Source organism: Sceloporus occidentalis, unplaced genomic scaffold, assembly GCF_023333645.1.
Source record: "Sceloporus occidentalis isolate IW3139 unplaced genomic scaffold, rSceOcc1.0.p SCAF_4, whole genome shotgun sequence".
NCBI lineage: Eukaryota > Metazoa > Chordata > Lepidosauria > Squamata > Phrynosomatidae > Sceloporus > Sceloporus occidentalis.
The window spans coordinates 130,546,295-130,562,256 of record NW_028316984.1 but is presented as its reverse complement, the minus strand read 5'-3'; the positions used below and the strand labels follow the sequence as shown (position 1 = coordinate 130,562,256).

The window sequence follows — 15,962 nt, the reverse complement described above, 5'->3', positions numbered from 1 at the left end:
ATCCACCATTAGTCTATCTAGAGCAGACCCACTAAAATCAATGGGATTTAACTTAGTTATTAGTAAGTCTAATTCAATTCAATGGGTCTACTCCAAGTAGGACAAATGCAGGTTGTAGCCCTGTGTCAGAAATCTAAGTACAGCCAAAACCCACAATCACACACAAAAAAGCCTCACAGATTATGGAAGACAAAATTTAAAAAACTGAGCTAAGGTATTGTGATCCTCAATGTATTGTTTTGGCTTACTGCTATCCATTTATATAAACAAACTTTGGGTTGCCTGTACATTGTAATTTGGGTTGAAATCTTGACCATGATTAACATAAGTCCTTTGATTTGTCAAACCAACCTGTAATAGGTGGTAAATGGATAATTCCCTATCTAGCCACTAACTATAATGTACTTTTGTTGTGTCCCTTCGAATCATTTACAACTTGTAGCAACCCTAAGGCAAACCTTTCATGGTGTTTTCTTGGCAAGATTTGTTCAAAGGAGGTTTGCCATTGCCTTCCTCTGAGGCATGCTGTGTGACCAGTACTCAAGACAAGAGGCTACAATTAGAACAAAATACGGAAAAACAAAATAGTTCCCAATCAAAAATGGTATCAGGGAAGGCTGCATTCCATCACCCTAATTTGTCAACATATATGCAGAAAATATCACACACAGAGCTGGTTTAGACTTGGAGAAAGATAGGTTGCACTTGGCTGCAGCAGAGGGAAAGATAGGAATCAAAGCCCATTTGGAGATCTAATCTTTTATTATTTATTTGTCCCTATAATCTGCTTATCCCCAGAGCTCACAGCAATATGCATACTGACTCAAACAGTCATCCATTAATGAGACTGACAGAAGTAGGCTTGCTTATTTCTAGCAGCAAAACTGAACATGCCATGAGACCATTCTCTGTATAAGCTCTTATCCTTCTTTAACCTATACACAAGTCATTATTTGAACAATTATCTGTTATTTCATTTAGTAAAGGTTCCTTTTCCTGTCTCACAGCAAGGCTGCTCTTTGGCAATCATTCATAATGGAGATTTACTAAGTACATTTATTGCTCTGTATATAGTGATTCTCCAAGTGGGTATTAAAATAACAGTGTTTAAAATATAATTTATGACAGCCATATTTAAAATCCAATGGCACCATGAAAAAGAGAACCAATCATTTTGCAAGCTAGTGCTTAAATATAGGCTTAGAACTTCTCTTCTGACTGCTTTCTTTTGAACAGAGAAATTTAAAAACAATATGAAGAGTCAAATGAGTCCATCAGTTTGTCAGCCCATGTTTGCCCTGTATATAAGTCGACCCATGATTTTGGAGTCCATTTTGGGGCATAAATTTCTCAACTTATAGTCGAGTATATACAGTAAATCAGAGATATTATGGCATAGATAATTCTGTCTTTAGTATTTAATGATGTGTCATTGTACCTAGGAATATTATCTGGTTCATTCATATCTGCCCTTCCTAGTATTCTTTTGATTTCTTGATTGTAGACTCCATTTTGATTAATGTCTGACCCAAGATATAGAAAATCTTTATTTTGATATCTTTATCATCTACAGTCATAATTTTTGGTTTTCTTTTTAAAAAATATTCAGCTATAACCCTGCTTTTGAACTCTCTTCCTTGATTTTTAATCAGTGATCATTCCAAGCCTTTGCTATTGTCCAACAAGTAATATGGTGTCATTTGCCTATCTTAAATCAATGATGTTTCTTCGCCTATTTCGATAGCTCCTTCCTCCAGATCTAATTCCTATTTCTGTATGATACATTCTGGATATAAATTGAACAGCTGTGGTGCACACTTGTCTGACAATCTTGCGAATGGGAGATGATTCTGTTTCTTCATATTCCATTCTACCAGTTGTTTTTTCCCCAGAGTACAGGTCACAAAGACAATCAAATGTTATAGCACATCAATTTCTTTTAAGAATACACCTTTCCCTCCACATTTGTGGCTTTGACTTTTGTTGATTTGATTATTCATGGATTTTATTAATATGTACTCTCTAGGAATATCTAGGTCCTCCAGCGCAACTCTATGGTCAATTTCAACCAAATTGACTGAAGGACCTAGAGATTCCCAGAGAGGTAATCTCTCAGGTAAAAACATAGTGTTTTTTTGTTATTTGCAGTTTTTCCACATTCACAGGTGTCATCTGCCCCTAACCCCAGCTAATGTGGAGGGACGCATATTAACACCTGTCTGTAATGGGTCAAAGTGGATGTCCTACTTATAGTAACTTAATAAATAGGAAAAATTAAGTCTACCTGTAAGTGTCTTATTTTTTATTCTTTCTGTGTACAATTTTTAAAAGTCATTTAAAACATCATTTTAAGAGAAAATGGGTGATAATTAAACAATGTAAGACACTAATATAGTCAAATTTCTTCTTGGAAATGCAGGTTATTTTTTAAAATAAACTTAAGTAAAGTCAATTGTTTGTTAATTAACAAAATAAAAAAATCATTCTAAGAGACTTCCTTTTTAAACATGTTCAACATATTCTATTTTTAAAAAATGTACTTACAATTACTGGGGGATCATTCCATTCTTCATATGATGTGGCAGCATATGGGTAAATCCTGTCATTGATAATTTTGAGGGTGGCCAATGCAATCGTTTTCATTGACTGAAAATAAGCTTCCCAGAACCATCGTGCCTGCAAAAAAAATAATTTATTTATTTTAATTTATTGGATTTATATCCTGCTTTTCTCCCAACATGGAGTATGATGATATTTTCATACCACAATTATCTCAGAGAGCAAATCTCAAATATCAGATTTGTTTCTCATTACCTCCAAATGTTAAGAGGGAACAAAGTATACAGGTCATTAGGATCACAGCTAAGGAGGAAGGTGACACGAGTGCAGAACCTATTTTCCATTATAGGTTATAGTCATTTACCAATAATCTTTTTGGGATTGCAAGCTGGTGGTGACCAGAGACATTCTCTTTGCTCTTTCTGCCATCTTCTCTTTTCCACATTTTCCTCTCCAATCCTGGTCTTTCATTCTGTCTGTTTATCTATCCCCCATTCCTTCTTTCTTCCTGCTCAGTTCAGTGACAGGGAAGGGACAGAAATCTAAAACTGCTTGTAGAAACCTTAGACTAAGGTGAAAGTGGCCCTAGGTCCTGGATGCTAGATGCAAGGGCCCATACTGAACATAACTCTTTACTTTCTCCCATTTAACTGAACAAGTACCACTCACTCCTCTGGCAAATCACTGCGATTGGTAAGAGTGGGTTTGACACTGGTCAAACATACAATGATTCAGGCTATTTCCCCTTTTTTTCCATAGTATTCCAAAAATATTTTACTCCTGCTGGAAATGTTAAAGTTTTCTTTAACCAGTATATTTGGCCAGCATATGAACTGGGGGCTCAAGCAGACAGCCCAAAAGGTCTGGGCTGGGGCTGCGCCACCATCATTCGCACTGGGTCCATAGCAACCACACGTGCCTGGTCCCAATCCAGGCTGCCACCATAGTCCTGAACTAAGTCGCCAAAAAGGAGCAGTTTTTCCCCACTCAATTTTGGCCTCACTCTTCTGGGTTGGGGCAGGCTTCTGACTGTGTTTGGGGTGTGTGTTGTATAGAGAATTTTTTTAAAAAAAGAATTTAGTAGGAAAAAAATTAAAGAAATTGAAAACCCATTTATGAAAAATATATTAGAAATATGGAATAAATATAAAAAAGGATTAATGAATGAAAACTCAATGATAACACCAATAATAATGGAAAAATCTTTCCCCCCAAATTTAAAAGATTTATTAGATAAAGAATTAAAGGAAAGGAAAACAGATAAAATAGAAAATTGGATGGAATTAAAAATAGGAAAAGAAAATATAAAAGAAAAACTTAGGAGAATAAATATGTCCTGGTAACATTTTATGCAAATAGAACAATGGTTTAAAAAATTGGAAGAAAAAAAATATAGAAAAAGGAAAATATACACAATTTGAACAAATAATCCAGAAAGGAAAAGAAATGGAGGAAAATGAAAATATGAAAGGTACAACTAGTAAAATTTATAAAATATTAATGGAAAATAAGAGGAAAAAATTAAATCAAATTATTTTAAAAGAAATATGGGAGGGTGAATTAGGATGTAAAATCTGTGATAATGAATGGAATAAGATTTGGGAACAAAGACAACTGAAAAATTTATTGGTGAAAATTAAGGAAAATTATTATAAATTGATTTGGAAATGGTATTTGACACCAGTGAGACTACATAATATAAACAAAGATAATTCAAAATATTGTTGGAGAGGCTGTCAGGAAGTAGGATCATATATACATATGTGGTGGCAATGTAAATATGTACAAAAAAATTTGGGAAATAGTAATATTAGAGATAGAAAATATTATGAATATAAAGATAGAAAACCAAACATAGTATTGTTATCAATATATAATGAAGTAGAATGGAAAGAAGGAAAAAACCTTGTAACAAATTTGTTTACTGCTGCAAGATTAATCATAGCAAGAAATTGGAAATCAAAAATAACTGTGAAATTGGAGGATTGGTATAAAGAAGTTTGGAAGGTAGCAATTTTTTGTAGGATTTTTTGTAAAAAAAATGAATAAGATGCAAAAGTGCATGTATGTATGGAAAGAATATTAAATCTGTTTTGTTTTGTAAAATTTCAAAAATACTTTAAAAAAAGTATAAACGCCACACTCCCAATGCGTCTCAACAGTGGTATTTTGGGTCCATCTGTTTGAGGCCCAGTGCACTCAAAGTAGGTGTGTCCAATCTCTCACTCTCTTATTTTCATGATGTTTTAATCCTCCTCCTCATTTCTCTTCTCCCAGGCCTCTTTTTAATGTTTTAACTGAAAAAAACCCCTCTCTGTAGATATAATTTTTTAAAAAACTATGTATTTTAAAACAATAAAACAGCTAGTGGCTTTGAGGGGGTTAGACACACCAACATCTAACATCAAAAACCATGTCACAGGCAATCCATCCCCAAATGAACTGAAAAATGCCACCTTTCTACTGAAGCTTTTTTTTTTTAAAGACAGGACGGATGGGGAAGCAATGAGAAGCAACTAAATGATGCAATACAAATAAGTAAAATCACCAACTTGCATTAATCAAGCAAAAGTGAACACTTCTCTTTCATTCTGACATAGTAGTTTAGCCTCCAATTAGTGATTATCTGTGCAGAGAACCCTCCTAGGTCCAAAGCACAGATCCTTCATGCAGTTATTTCTGATAACTATAGGTGTGGGCTTCTAGCATTTACTTACTTAACTTTGAAGTATTAATATATGACCTTTCATTCTAGGTTGGTGCATATAAATATCAACAATAACAACAATAAGCATGTTTTAGAATCCCAGCGAAATAAAAACAGACTCTCTCCATGATTGTTTTAAATGCCAGAAATGTAAAGTCCTGGGATAATAAAATGAGTTTTGCTTGCTGCTTAGAAGATAGCAATGTTGATACCAGGAGACCTTCCCTGTGGAACGCATTCCATAGATTGTTGTTGTCTGCCTTCGAGTAGATCTCAACTCATGGCGACCCTATAATGAGACATCTCCATGATTCCCTGTCCTCCACTGCTCTGCTTAATTTCTGCAACACCATACCTGTAGAGTTCATCCATCTGGCATGTGGCCTTCCTCTCTTCCCTCCACCTTTCCCAGTATTATTGTCTTTCCAATGACTCCTTCCTTCTCATGATGTGTTCAAAGTACAACAGCCTCAGTTTGGTCATCTTGGCTTCCAGGGAGGTTTCCGGCTTGATTTGTTCCAGGACCCATTTGTTTGTCCTTTTGGCTGTCCATGGAATCCTCAGCAGTTTTCTCCAGCACCACATCTTAAATGAATGGATTTTCTTCCTATCATCTTTCTTAACTATCCAGCTCTCACATCCATACATGATAATAGGGAATACGATGGCTTGTATGATTCTAACCTTTGTGTTGAGATGTATATCCTTGCATTTTAGAAACTTTTCTAGTTCATTCATAGCCACCCTTCCCATTCTTAATTTTGTTCTGGTTTCCTGACTGCAGTCCCCAATATTTGATCCCAGGTATGGTAATTTTTTTAATATTTCTATTTCTTCATTGTCAAGGTTGAACTTGTGAAGGTCCTCAGTGGTAATTATTTATGTTTTCTTTATGTTCAGCATTAAGCCTGCCTTTGCACTTTCTTCTTTGATCTTCTTTAATAGGTGTTCCAGGTCTTTGAAGTTTTCTGCTAGTACTAGGTGTCCTCTGCATATGTGAAGTCGAAGGCTTTCATGGCCGGCATAGCCATGGTTTTTTGTGGGTTTTTCGGGCTATGTGGCCATGTTCTAGAAGATTTTATTCCTGACGTTTTGCCAGCATCTGTGGCTGGCATCTTCTAGAACATGGCCACATAGCCTGAAAAATAATAATAAATAATAAATAAAATTTTTATTTCTATCCCGCTTTTTGCCAGGCAATCAAAGCGGCTTACAACAGGTTAAAATACATCCAAATATACATAATGCCCCCCTTAAAACAAGATTAAACAGTGTAAGAATAAATAATAATAATCATCATCATCATCATAGATTTTATTTTTATCCCGCTTTTCCGTAATGATCAAAGTGGCGTACAGATTAAAATTCCAACATCAAAGTACATACATAGCAATAAAAACAATATATAAAAATATCATGTTAAAAATAATTACACAGCCTGCTGAGTTGAGGAACCGTAAAACCTTACAAAAGTCAATTACAAAATAAGGGGAAAGGACATGATGTCACATCTCATGGGGGGAAAGCTTGGCAAAAGAAAAAGGTCTTAAGATTCTTTTTAAAAAGATCAAGGGAGGTGGTAGAATGGAGCTCATCGGGAAGGTTGTTCCATAATTTTGGGGCCAAAATGGAAAAGGCCCTTTGCGAGGTCACCGCATATTGCACAGTTGGGACCCTCAGCGAGTGTGCGGGGCAGATTATATGGAGAGAGGCGGTCCTCCAAGTACCCTGGGCCCAAGCCATTTAGGGCTTTATAGGTAACTACCAACCCCTTGTATTGGGCCCGGAAGCGAATAGGCAGCCAATGGAGATGTTTCAAGATAGGTGTTATGTGGTCTGCCCTGGAACATCCAGCGACCAATCTTGCAGCCATGTTCTACACTAATTGAAGCTTCCGGGTTTGGTACAAGGGTTGCCCCATGTAGAGCGCATTACAGAAGTCCAATCGAGAGGTTACCAGAGCGTGTACTACAGTTTCAAGGTCCCTCCGGTCCAGGTAGGATCGCAGCTGGCGTATCAACCGAAGCTGGTAACAAGCGCCTCTGACCGTCGCATCCACTTGAGATGTCAATTGGAGCAACGAATCCAGAAGCACTCCCAAGCTGCGAACTGAGTCCTTCAGGGGGAGCGTGACCCCATTCAGGACAGGTAGACAAATTTCACTACCCGGACCCGGGGAACCTATCACTAGTACTTCCGTTTTCTCTGGATTCAAACTGAGTTTGTTTTCCCTCATCCAGCTCATTACCGACTCCAAGCAGGCATTTAGAGGAGAGATGCCATCCCTAGTCACTGCATCAGTCAGAGACACAGAGAACCAAACTACATATTAAACCAGTTAAGCTAAATAAAATCATCATGGGCAGAGTTCACTAGACGAGAAGTCTTATTTGTGGCTGAGCATTTTATTCCGGGAAGGCCTGCCGGAAGAGATCCGTCTTAATGGCCTTTTTAAAGCTTTAAAAACCCATAAAAAACTATCTGCATATCTTTAGATTGTTGATATTCCTTCCTCCTATTTTCACTCCTCCTTCTTCTGTGTTCAAGCCTGTTTTTCTTATAATATGTTCTGCATACAAGTTGAAAAGATAGGGTGAAAGGATGCAGCCTTGTCTGAACCCTTTGCCAATTGGGAACCATTCTGTTTCTCCTTGTTCTGACAGTAGCCTCTTGACCGGAGTACAGATTCCTTATCAGGACTATCAGATGTGTTGGCATTCCCATGTCTTTAAGGGCATTCCATAGCCTTTCATGACCTATCCAGCCAAAGGCTTTGCTATATTCTGTAAAGCACATACTGATGTTCTTTTGGAATTCCCTGGTGTGCCCCATTAGCCATCACATGTTTGCAATGTGGTCCCTAGTGCCTCTTCCTTTCCTGAGCCCCGCTTGAACCTCTGAGATTTCTCTCTCCATGTATGGTTGGAGTCTATGTTGCAAAATAGATTATAGCCTGGCTATACATCTAAACAAGCCCTTCAGTTATTACACTTGTTTTTTACTCATGTGACAGTAACATTAAACAGTAGCCATGAGTGGTGTGGGTTTCAAACTGACAAACACTTACATGGGAACAAGGCACACTGAATTAAAGGGCAAATGTGACCTTAACTGTACATAACAACAGGATGCTTTGTTGTTTTTTTGTAACAGCTCTCTAGAATAATCAAATACTACTCTTCTTGTTGTTTGCCTTTGTTTTCAACTAAGATGAATCTATCATGAAGTTTTCTTGGCAAGATTTGTTCAGAAGAGGTTTGTCATTGCTTTCCCCTGAGGCTGAGAAAGCATGACTTACCCAAGTCACCCAGTGGGTTTCTACTCTAGCTCTTAATAAACAATACAAATAAGAATTACAGGTGCGTGTAAATGTTGATACAATTTCTTTTAAGAGTCTGCTGTTTGTGTCACAAAACAAAAACTGTCCCAATCCCAAAGCACAAAGATCTAAATTAATGGCACATTCTTTTGTTATCATTGCATTTTATGTTAGGGATGATGGGAGTTGCAGCTCTTCTCCAGGCTTTCACTCTCACCCCCTTGGTCAGCGGAAGAACAACCAGTTTGACCAGTAGCTCTGAGAATTGGCTGAAGATGTCTTCCAATCTTCTCTGGAGTCTGCTGGTTCTAGTTCAGCTCTCAAGACACCAGTCAACACAGTAGTCTTCTTAAAAAGATCTACTTTTATTCTACTATATACACTATGCACAAAACAATTCACTACTCACAAAACTCTCACTACTATACTCCTCAATACCCACACTACTATACTCCTCAATACCCACACTACTATACTCCTCAATACCCACAAAAAGTATTGCCATACATTATTGTTTATATAGACATTTGTCTCTCTATTCATTATACAGTTGCCACCTCCTGGGCGTGTACATACATTATGATTGACATACCATACTTGGCTCAATCTAGACCTCACATTGCATCATACATTACTGTCCACTCAATGACTCTCAGGTGATATCAATTTGCACCTTTTCACTTTGTCATTGCCTCATATGTCCTTGGCTTTCAGGACCTTCTAATTACATTACTTACAACACCTGTGTGACAATTCAATAACTTTTGCTGTGTCATGTTACTTTCAAATACATTCATATACATATTATATTTCTTGTGACTATATATCCCATGTGGCTTTTTCCTGACATTTTAATCCACTGCCAATTTTGATTTAGTTTAAGCAATGGATATTAAAGAAAAATCAGCAGCTTCTGTCTAATACAAATTGCAACAAACAGAATTTGTAAGGGCACAGAACAAAATTGATTCTGAAAACTGCAAAGGAAACACACTTACCAAGTAGCATACCTAAAGTGGTCTGGCCTTAACTTCTTAACTTAATTGTTTCTGCAGAAATCTCCAACACATTTAAGTGTCCAGAAGTACTTAAATTTAAAGACTTCCCTAAGGAACAATATCAGCCAACAGAAGTATGTGTATGTATGGGACAGTGAGCAAAGTTTATGCCCTTCATTATACTGGCTGAGTATTAATACTTGAAGATCCAAAAGAGAGAGGGGAAGTGTAACATACACAGATGGCCAAGTAATATTTAAACCTATTGGACTGACTTTCTAACTGAGAAGAAAAATTAGCACCACAAATACAGCTCTGCTGTAATAACAGAGTTAAACACATCTGGGGAGCACCATGTTCTTGGAGATACAAATTAGTGGATGAAATAAGATTAAGAAGTTGTAGCATGCTGCTGGAAACTTTTATTGTTTAATTCAAATGACTGGTATTTTCTGCACAGTATACTATGTGCTCACACTGTACTTTAAACAAAATGAAAATCATCATCATCATCATCATCATCATCATCATCATCATCCCTGCAAATAGCCTTTAGTCTCACTGGAGTCACCCACCGGTTACAGGTATACCTCAATGAAGTTAATGAAGTTGATGTGTTCATGGGTATAACTTCTTCGACAGAAAATTTGGTACCAGAGTGAGTAACAATATGAAAAAAAAACAAGTATTGCTTCCTACCCCACAAAAAAGAGCAATTTATCCAAAGCTGACAACATGCATATGTGAAATAAACACACAGGTCAAATAAGCCTTCAATAAGTAAACAAAAGTATTTTGAACCTTCTAGAGATTGCTTGCAAGCACTTTCAGAATTGCACCTTTCATTACCCTCTACTTTTCATATGCTCTCCATTTTAGCAGCCCAACTTATAGATCTACGCATCTTTAATATGCTGGAGGTATCTGCTGAAGCAGTCTTACCTGCTCCCCACTTTGTAAAAATACTTCGTAAAAAGGAGCGTCTTTATCAGAGGTTTTGTTAACTGAGACTATATAAACATTTTAACTCAAACAACAAACAGCTTCCACTTTCCATACATCTTGTTCAGCTTCTATATTTATAGCCTATATGCAATTAATTTTTTTAAAAAATGAACCTCACAAAAATGGCAATCCTTTCTTGATTTTAGTTTCTTTAAAAGGTAGCATTCAACACTTTCTGAGGGATTGCAAATTTCCAGATGTTTTCAGGCCTCAATGCTTCCTCCTACCTTGTTTGCTTTTCCAGAAAATAAACTGATTAGCATGCCCAGTCAGTCATCCAGTTCTATCCAGCATAGAACATAACTGAGCAGAGTAGGAAATTCTGCTACTTAGGAAGATATGTGCCTTCCTTAATTCATCAAAGGAATCATTGATTTTTCTTTTTCTTTCTGCAGAGCTTGCAATTTGAAAAATCTAGAGTAAAAGGATACACAGCTTATGGCTATGTTCAGATGGCACAACATTTATCTAGGACATGCCATCTGGGAAAAAGAAAACTTGAAGGCAGATTTTAAATATGAATTCAGTTGCTGCTGAACTCACCTTTTCTTCTACCTTATATTGAAATGGAATTCACCACAATACCTGGAACTCTGTCTTTTGCTTGGTTTCTCCAGAGCAGAGTGAAGAATTGATCACTCTCTAGATTTTGCCAGACTACAATTCCCATAAACCCTGACCACTTGCCATGCTAGATGGGGCTAGGAAGAGTTGAAATTCAGCAACTGCTGAAGGGCTTTGAAAAGCTGAGTTGCCCACCCCCATCCCAGAGTTGTAGGCCATCTTTCTGGGGTCTGCAAGTCTCTTGAGACTGAATCACACCAGAAACCTGCCATAGAATAACCTTTCTGGCATTTTATAGATCAGGCAAAATATCTTTGTTCAAGTTTATTTTTAAATTGCAGTTCCACACACCACTGAATTCAATGGAACTTACTTCTGAGTTGATAGCTTTTCTCAACTGAACAACTGCGAACACACTCCTTTTGGAATGGATTTATTAACCATTATTAGTTTGTGTTTGTGAGGGGGTGTGTGTTAATACGATATGAATTTGCTCCCTAATATTCTATTTGCTAATAAAAGATGCATTTAAACAACAGTCTTCTGGTCTAGACTTTCAACCTTCATAACTAACTATCTACAGGTATACCTCAGTTAAAAAGTAGATGGGTTCCTTGGTATTACTTCTTTAACAGAAAGTACCAGAGGCAGAAATAATATGGAATGAATAAGGACAGGTTTCTACACCACAAAAAGGATGAGCAGTTCAACCATTTTCAGTAAACTTTTACACTAAAACAATTTAAATGTGTGAAATGAAATAACCAAGCAAAGAAAGCCTTGCCTAAATAAAAAAGAAATGTTTTAAACCTTCTCCAGAATCAGAAAGATTCTTTCTATTTTTGAGTGGTATGAAAAAGCAAAATTAACATAGAATCATACAGCTGGGAATAGACTACAAGGGCCATCCAGTCCAACCCCCTGTCATGCAGGAAATCTCAATCAAAGCATCCCCGACAGATGGTCATCCAGCCTCTGCTTAAACACCTCCAAGGAGGGAGATTCCACCACACTCCAAAGGAGTGTGTTCCACTGTCGAACAGCCTTTACTGTCAGGAGGTTTCTCCTAATGTTGAGGTGGAATCTCTTTTCCTGTAGCTTGCATCCATTGTTCTGGATCCTGTTCTCTGGAGCAGCAGAAAACAAGCTTGTTCCCTCCTCAATATGACATCCCTTCAAATATTTAAACAGGGCTATCATATCACCTCTTAACCTTCTCTTCTCCAGGCTAAACATCCTCAGCTCCCTAAGTCGTTCCTCTTAAGACTTTGGCGGGATATAAACCGCCATATAGTACGTATAGGATACGTACTAGGGTTAGGAAGGGGCGGTGCTTCCGCACCCCCCTAACCCTAGTACGTATCCTATACGTACAAGATGGCGGCGCCCCTTCCACATGGGCGCCGCCATCTTTACGTATCGGACGCTGAGCGTCCGGACGTGTCTCAGCCTTTATGACCTAGTGAGTGCGCCCCTGGCGCCTCGCTACGTCACAAACGCGACTGAAAAAGAAGCTCCATTTTGGAGCTTCTTTTTCGGTCCGCGCAGGAGCCACGCCGTCTGAAGGCTCCGGCTCCCCCATGGACCTACCGGCGGCGGCGGCAGACCGCCGCAAAGCGGCGGTTTGTACCCCGCCTTGGTTTCCAGACCCTTCACCATTTGGGTCATCCCCCTTTGGACACGCTCCAGTTTCTCAATGTCCTTTTTGAATTGTGTTGCCCAGAACAGGACACAATATTCCAGATGGGGCCTGACCAGAGCAGAGTACAATGGCACTATTACTTCCCTTCATCTAGACACTATACATCTATTGATGCAGCCTAAAATTGCATTGGCCTTGTTACATGCTGCATTGCACTGTTAACTCATGTTCAATTTGTGGTCTACTTGGACTCCCAGATCCCTTTCACACATAGTTTCATTCAGCCAGGTGTCCCCCATCCTATATCTGTGTGTTTCATTTCTCCACATAGTGGCCCTATCATTTCCTCCTTCTTCCTTTTGCTGCGAACATATCCAAAAAAAGCCCTTTTTATTGTTCTTAACTTCTCTAGCAAGCCTGAGTTTAGCTTTTCTGACTTTAACCCTACACATGCTTGCTATTTGTTTGAATTCCTCCTTGGTGGTTTCCCCATTTTTCCCTTTCTTATATCACCAGATTACATTCAGTTGGTGGTAAACTTTTGATTTCCATCAATCACCTAGGCCGAAGTTTTACTCAGAAAAGAAAAAAAAGTCAGCCAAGAGAAAAGGTGAAAGAACTTGGAAGAAAGCAATAAAAGTTAACTGTCTAACCGAACAGTCAGGCGCCATAGTGTTGTAAGATTTTGCCCCATTTCAAGAGTCAAGTGTTCCCAGAGTGCCACACTTCACACAGTTTATGAGGTTCTGAATTGCTACTATTTTCATGTGGGAAGAAGTTACTTTAATGGCTTTCTGTTTGAAAAAGGGTTATAGAAAATCTATACATTGTTTACTGCCATCAGGTCACACAGACAGAGGTTGCTGTTGTAACAGCACTGCAGCTTTCCCCAGCTTGAATAAAACTTTTCCATTATTCATGTTTTAGTCTTCTCAAAGTAACTCTGCCAACCCAGATACATTACTTCAACTACTTCAACTTTTTGGCCATGATTTGTTTTAATATGGCCCCTATGGTTAATAGCACACTATGTCTGAAGTTAAGAATCAGTGCAAATTTAACATCAACATCTTCTAAAATGCTAACTAAAAACTTGCACCAATATGAATACACTTCTCACAAATTTCAGGTTATTGTATCTGTTTAGTTAGGATTAAAGATTATTTGTACTGTTTAGGCAGGATACAGTAATTAATTCTTTTAAACAGTATTTTGTTCTACTAAAACAAGACCTCAATTGCAATTAATTTTATTTCTACACTCATTCATTTCCATGGCTACCTCTCACTTCTGACTCATGCACCAAAATTACACAGCAAACTCATAACTTCCCTATTGGATAGTAGGATATGTAGGATATCTTCCTGCTTGTCCTTGTCCTCTCCCTCCCAGTAGTTCCTTCATTCCTTCCCATATACTCTACAAAAACAATGGCTGAGACCAGATTGTTCTCCTTCATTTTTTGCCTCTTAGAAACGATGGTTGTGGTTGTTCCTCTGTACTTCTCCATGGTCAGAATAGATCAGGGAAACACACAATAAGGGACTTCCACTTCCCTATACCCAAGCCTGACTACACAAGAGGATAGGAAAGCAAAGCAAAACCAGCACTACATATGTGAATCCACCACCATGCCCTATGAGGAATGACTTAGGGAGCTGGGGAGGTTTAGCCTGGAGAAGAGAAGGTTAAGAGGTGATATGATAGCTGTTAAAATATTTGAAGGGATGTCATATTGAAGAGCGAGCAAGCTTGTTTTCTGCTGCTCCAGAGACTAGAACCCGGAACAATGGATGCAAACTACAGGAAAAGAGATTCCACCTCAACATCAGGAGGAACCTCGTGACAGTAAGGGCTGTTCGACAGTGGAACACATTTCCTCGGAGTGTAGTGGAGTCTCCTTCCTTGGAGGTCTTTAAACAGAGGCTGAATGGCCATCTGTCAGGGATGCTTTGAGTGAGAGTTCCTGCATAGCAGGGAGTTGGACTGGATGGCCCTTGTGGTCTCTTCCAACTCTATGATTCTATGTTCCCTGTTCTCTTCCTCTCTCTGCTCTCACCAAGCATGGATGCAGAAACCAGGTCATGCTACTAAAGATCTTTTTTTTTCTTACTTACACATATGAGAATCAGCTGTAGGGACTTTTCTACCAAGTATAGTTTTCTCTCCTGATTAGTTATTTTGTAGAACCTAGATGTAGCAATAAATTAAGTTTCTTTTTACCTACCAATGTATCCTGTTTATTTACAATAAGCTCAGATCTAGTTGTTTTTACCAAATACCTGTGGAGTACATGCTTGTCACTGCTGCTAAACTGCTAAACTGATTTAACAACAAATAACCAAAACCATAATTCTAACAATGGCAACCTCGTAAATTGCACAGGGGTTTCTTAGGCAACGAATACTCAAGAATTGTTTTACCAGTTCCTTCCTCTGAAACATAGCTGACAGCACCTGGCATTTATTGTCAGTCTCCCATCCAAGTACTAACTAAGGCTGACCCTGCTTAGCTTCCAAGATCAGATGGGATCTGGTATCTTTAGGGTAGTTAGGCCCCTTAGCCTACTGCATATACTGGGCTAATTCAATGTATTGTAAATTTGACATTTACTCAATGGGGCTACTTTAGTTAAGATTAATATTGAATTTAGCCCATGGTAGTTTAAAACTGAATACGTGGGAAAGGGAGACTGATATCACTGCTCTGCCCCACTTGTGAACTCCCCCACGGATCTTAACTTGTCCCTGTTAGAGAATGATGAGGTCAATGCACCATGAGACTGACCCCACATGGAAGTTTTTATGGTCTTTTAACTCCAAGTCTACTTAAAAGGACTACTGCCAGCATGTTTGGTAAATTTAGATACTATCCAGTGAGACTCCAGATTTTATAAGAGCATGAATGCCTGAGGCTTTTATTGTGGTTTTATATGAATCTGATCTGCAAACTAAATGCATGTAGTAAACAAAAGTGATTACCCAGGTTTGTTTCATAGTTTCAAATTCACAAAGTGCAACAGGGTCATAGTTCAAAATCTTTGTCTGACCCACCAATTATTGCCCATTTGGGAGCTGCTGTCTACAGGGTCTCCTTTTTATTGCTGTAAACTACTGACATCACAGATACAGTTCCCAATGGTGAGATTAAAAAGGGAAGGTAAAGTTT

The 15,962-nt window shown here is 38.2% G+C and overlaps 1 protein-coding gene across 1 annotated transcript in view; it reads right to left on the bottom strand.

Annotated features, from left to right (window-relative positions):
- The window catches only part of LOC149314612 (exostosin-2), a 128,561-nt gene that overhangs the window by 51,153 nt on the left and 61,446 nt on the right, over positions 1–15,962 (bottom strand). The window contains exon 8 of the mRNA XM_089521484.1: positions 2,545–2,676. Within this exon, the coding sequence (XP_089377610.1) occupies positions 2,545–2,676 (132 nt within the window). The remainder of the gene's footprint in view (positions 1–2,544; positions 2,677–15,962) is intronic.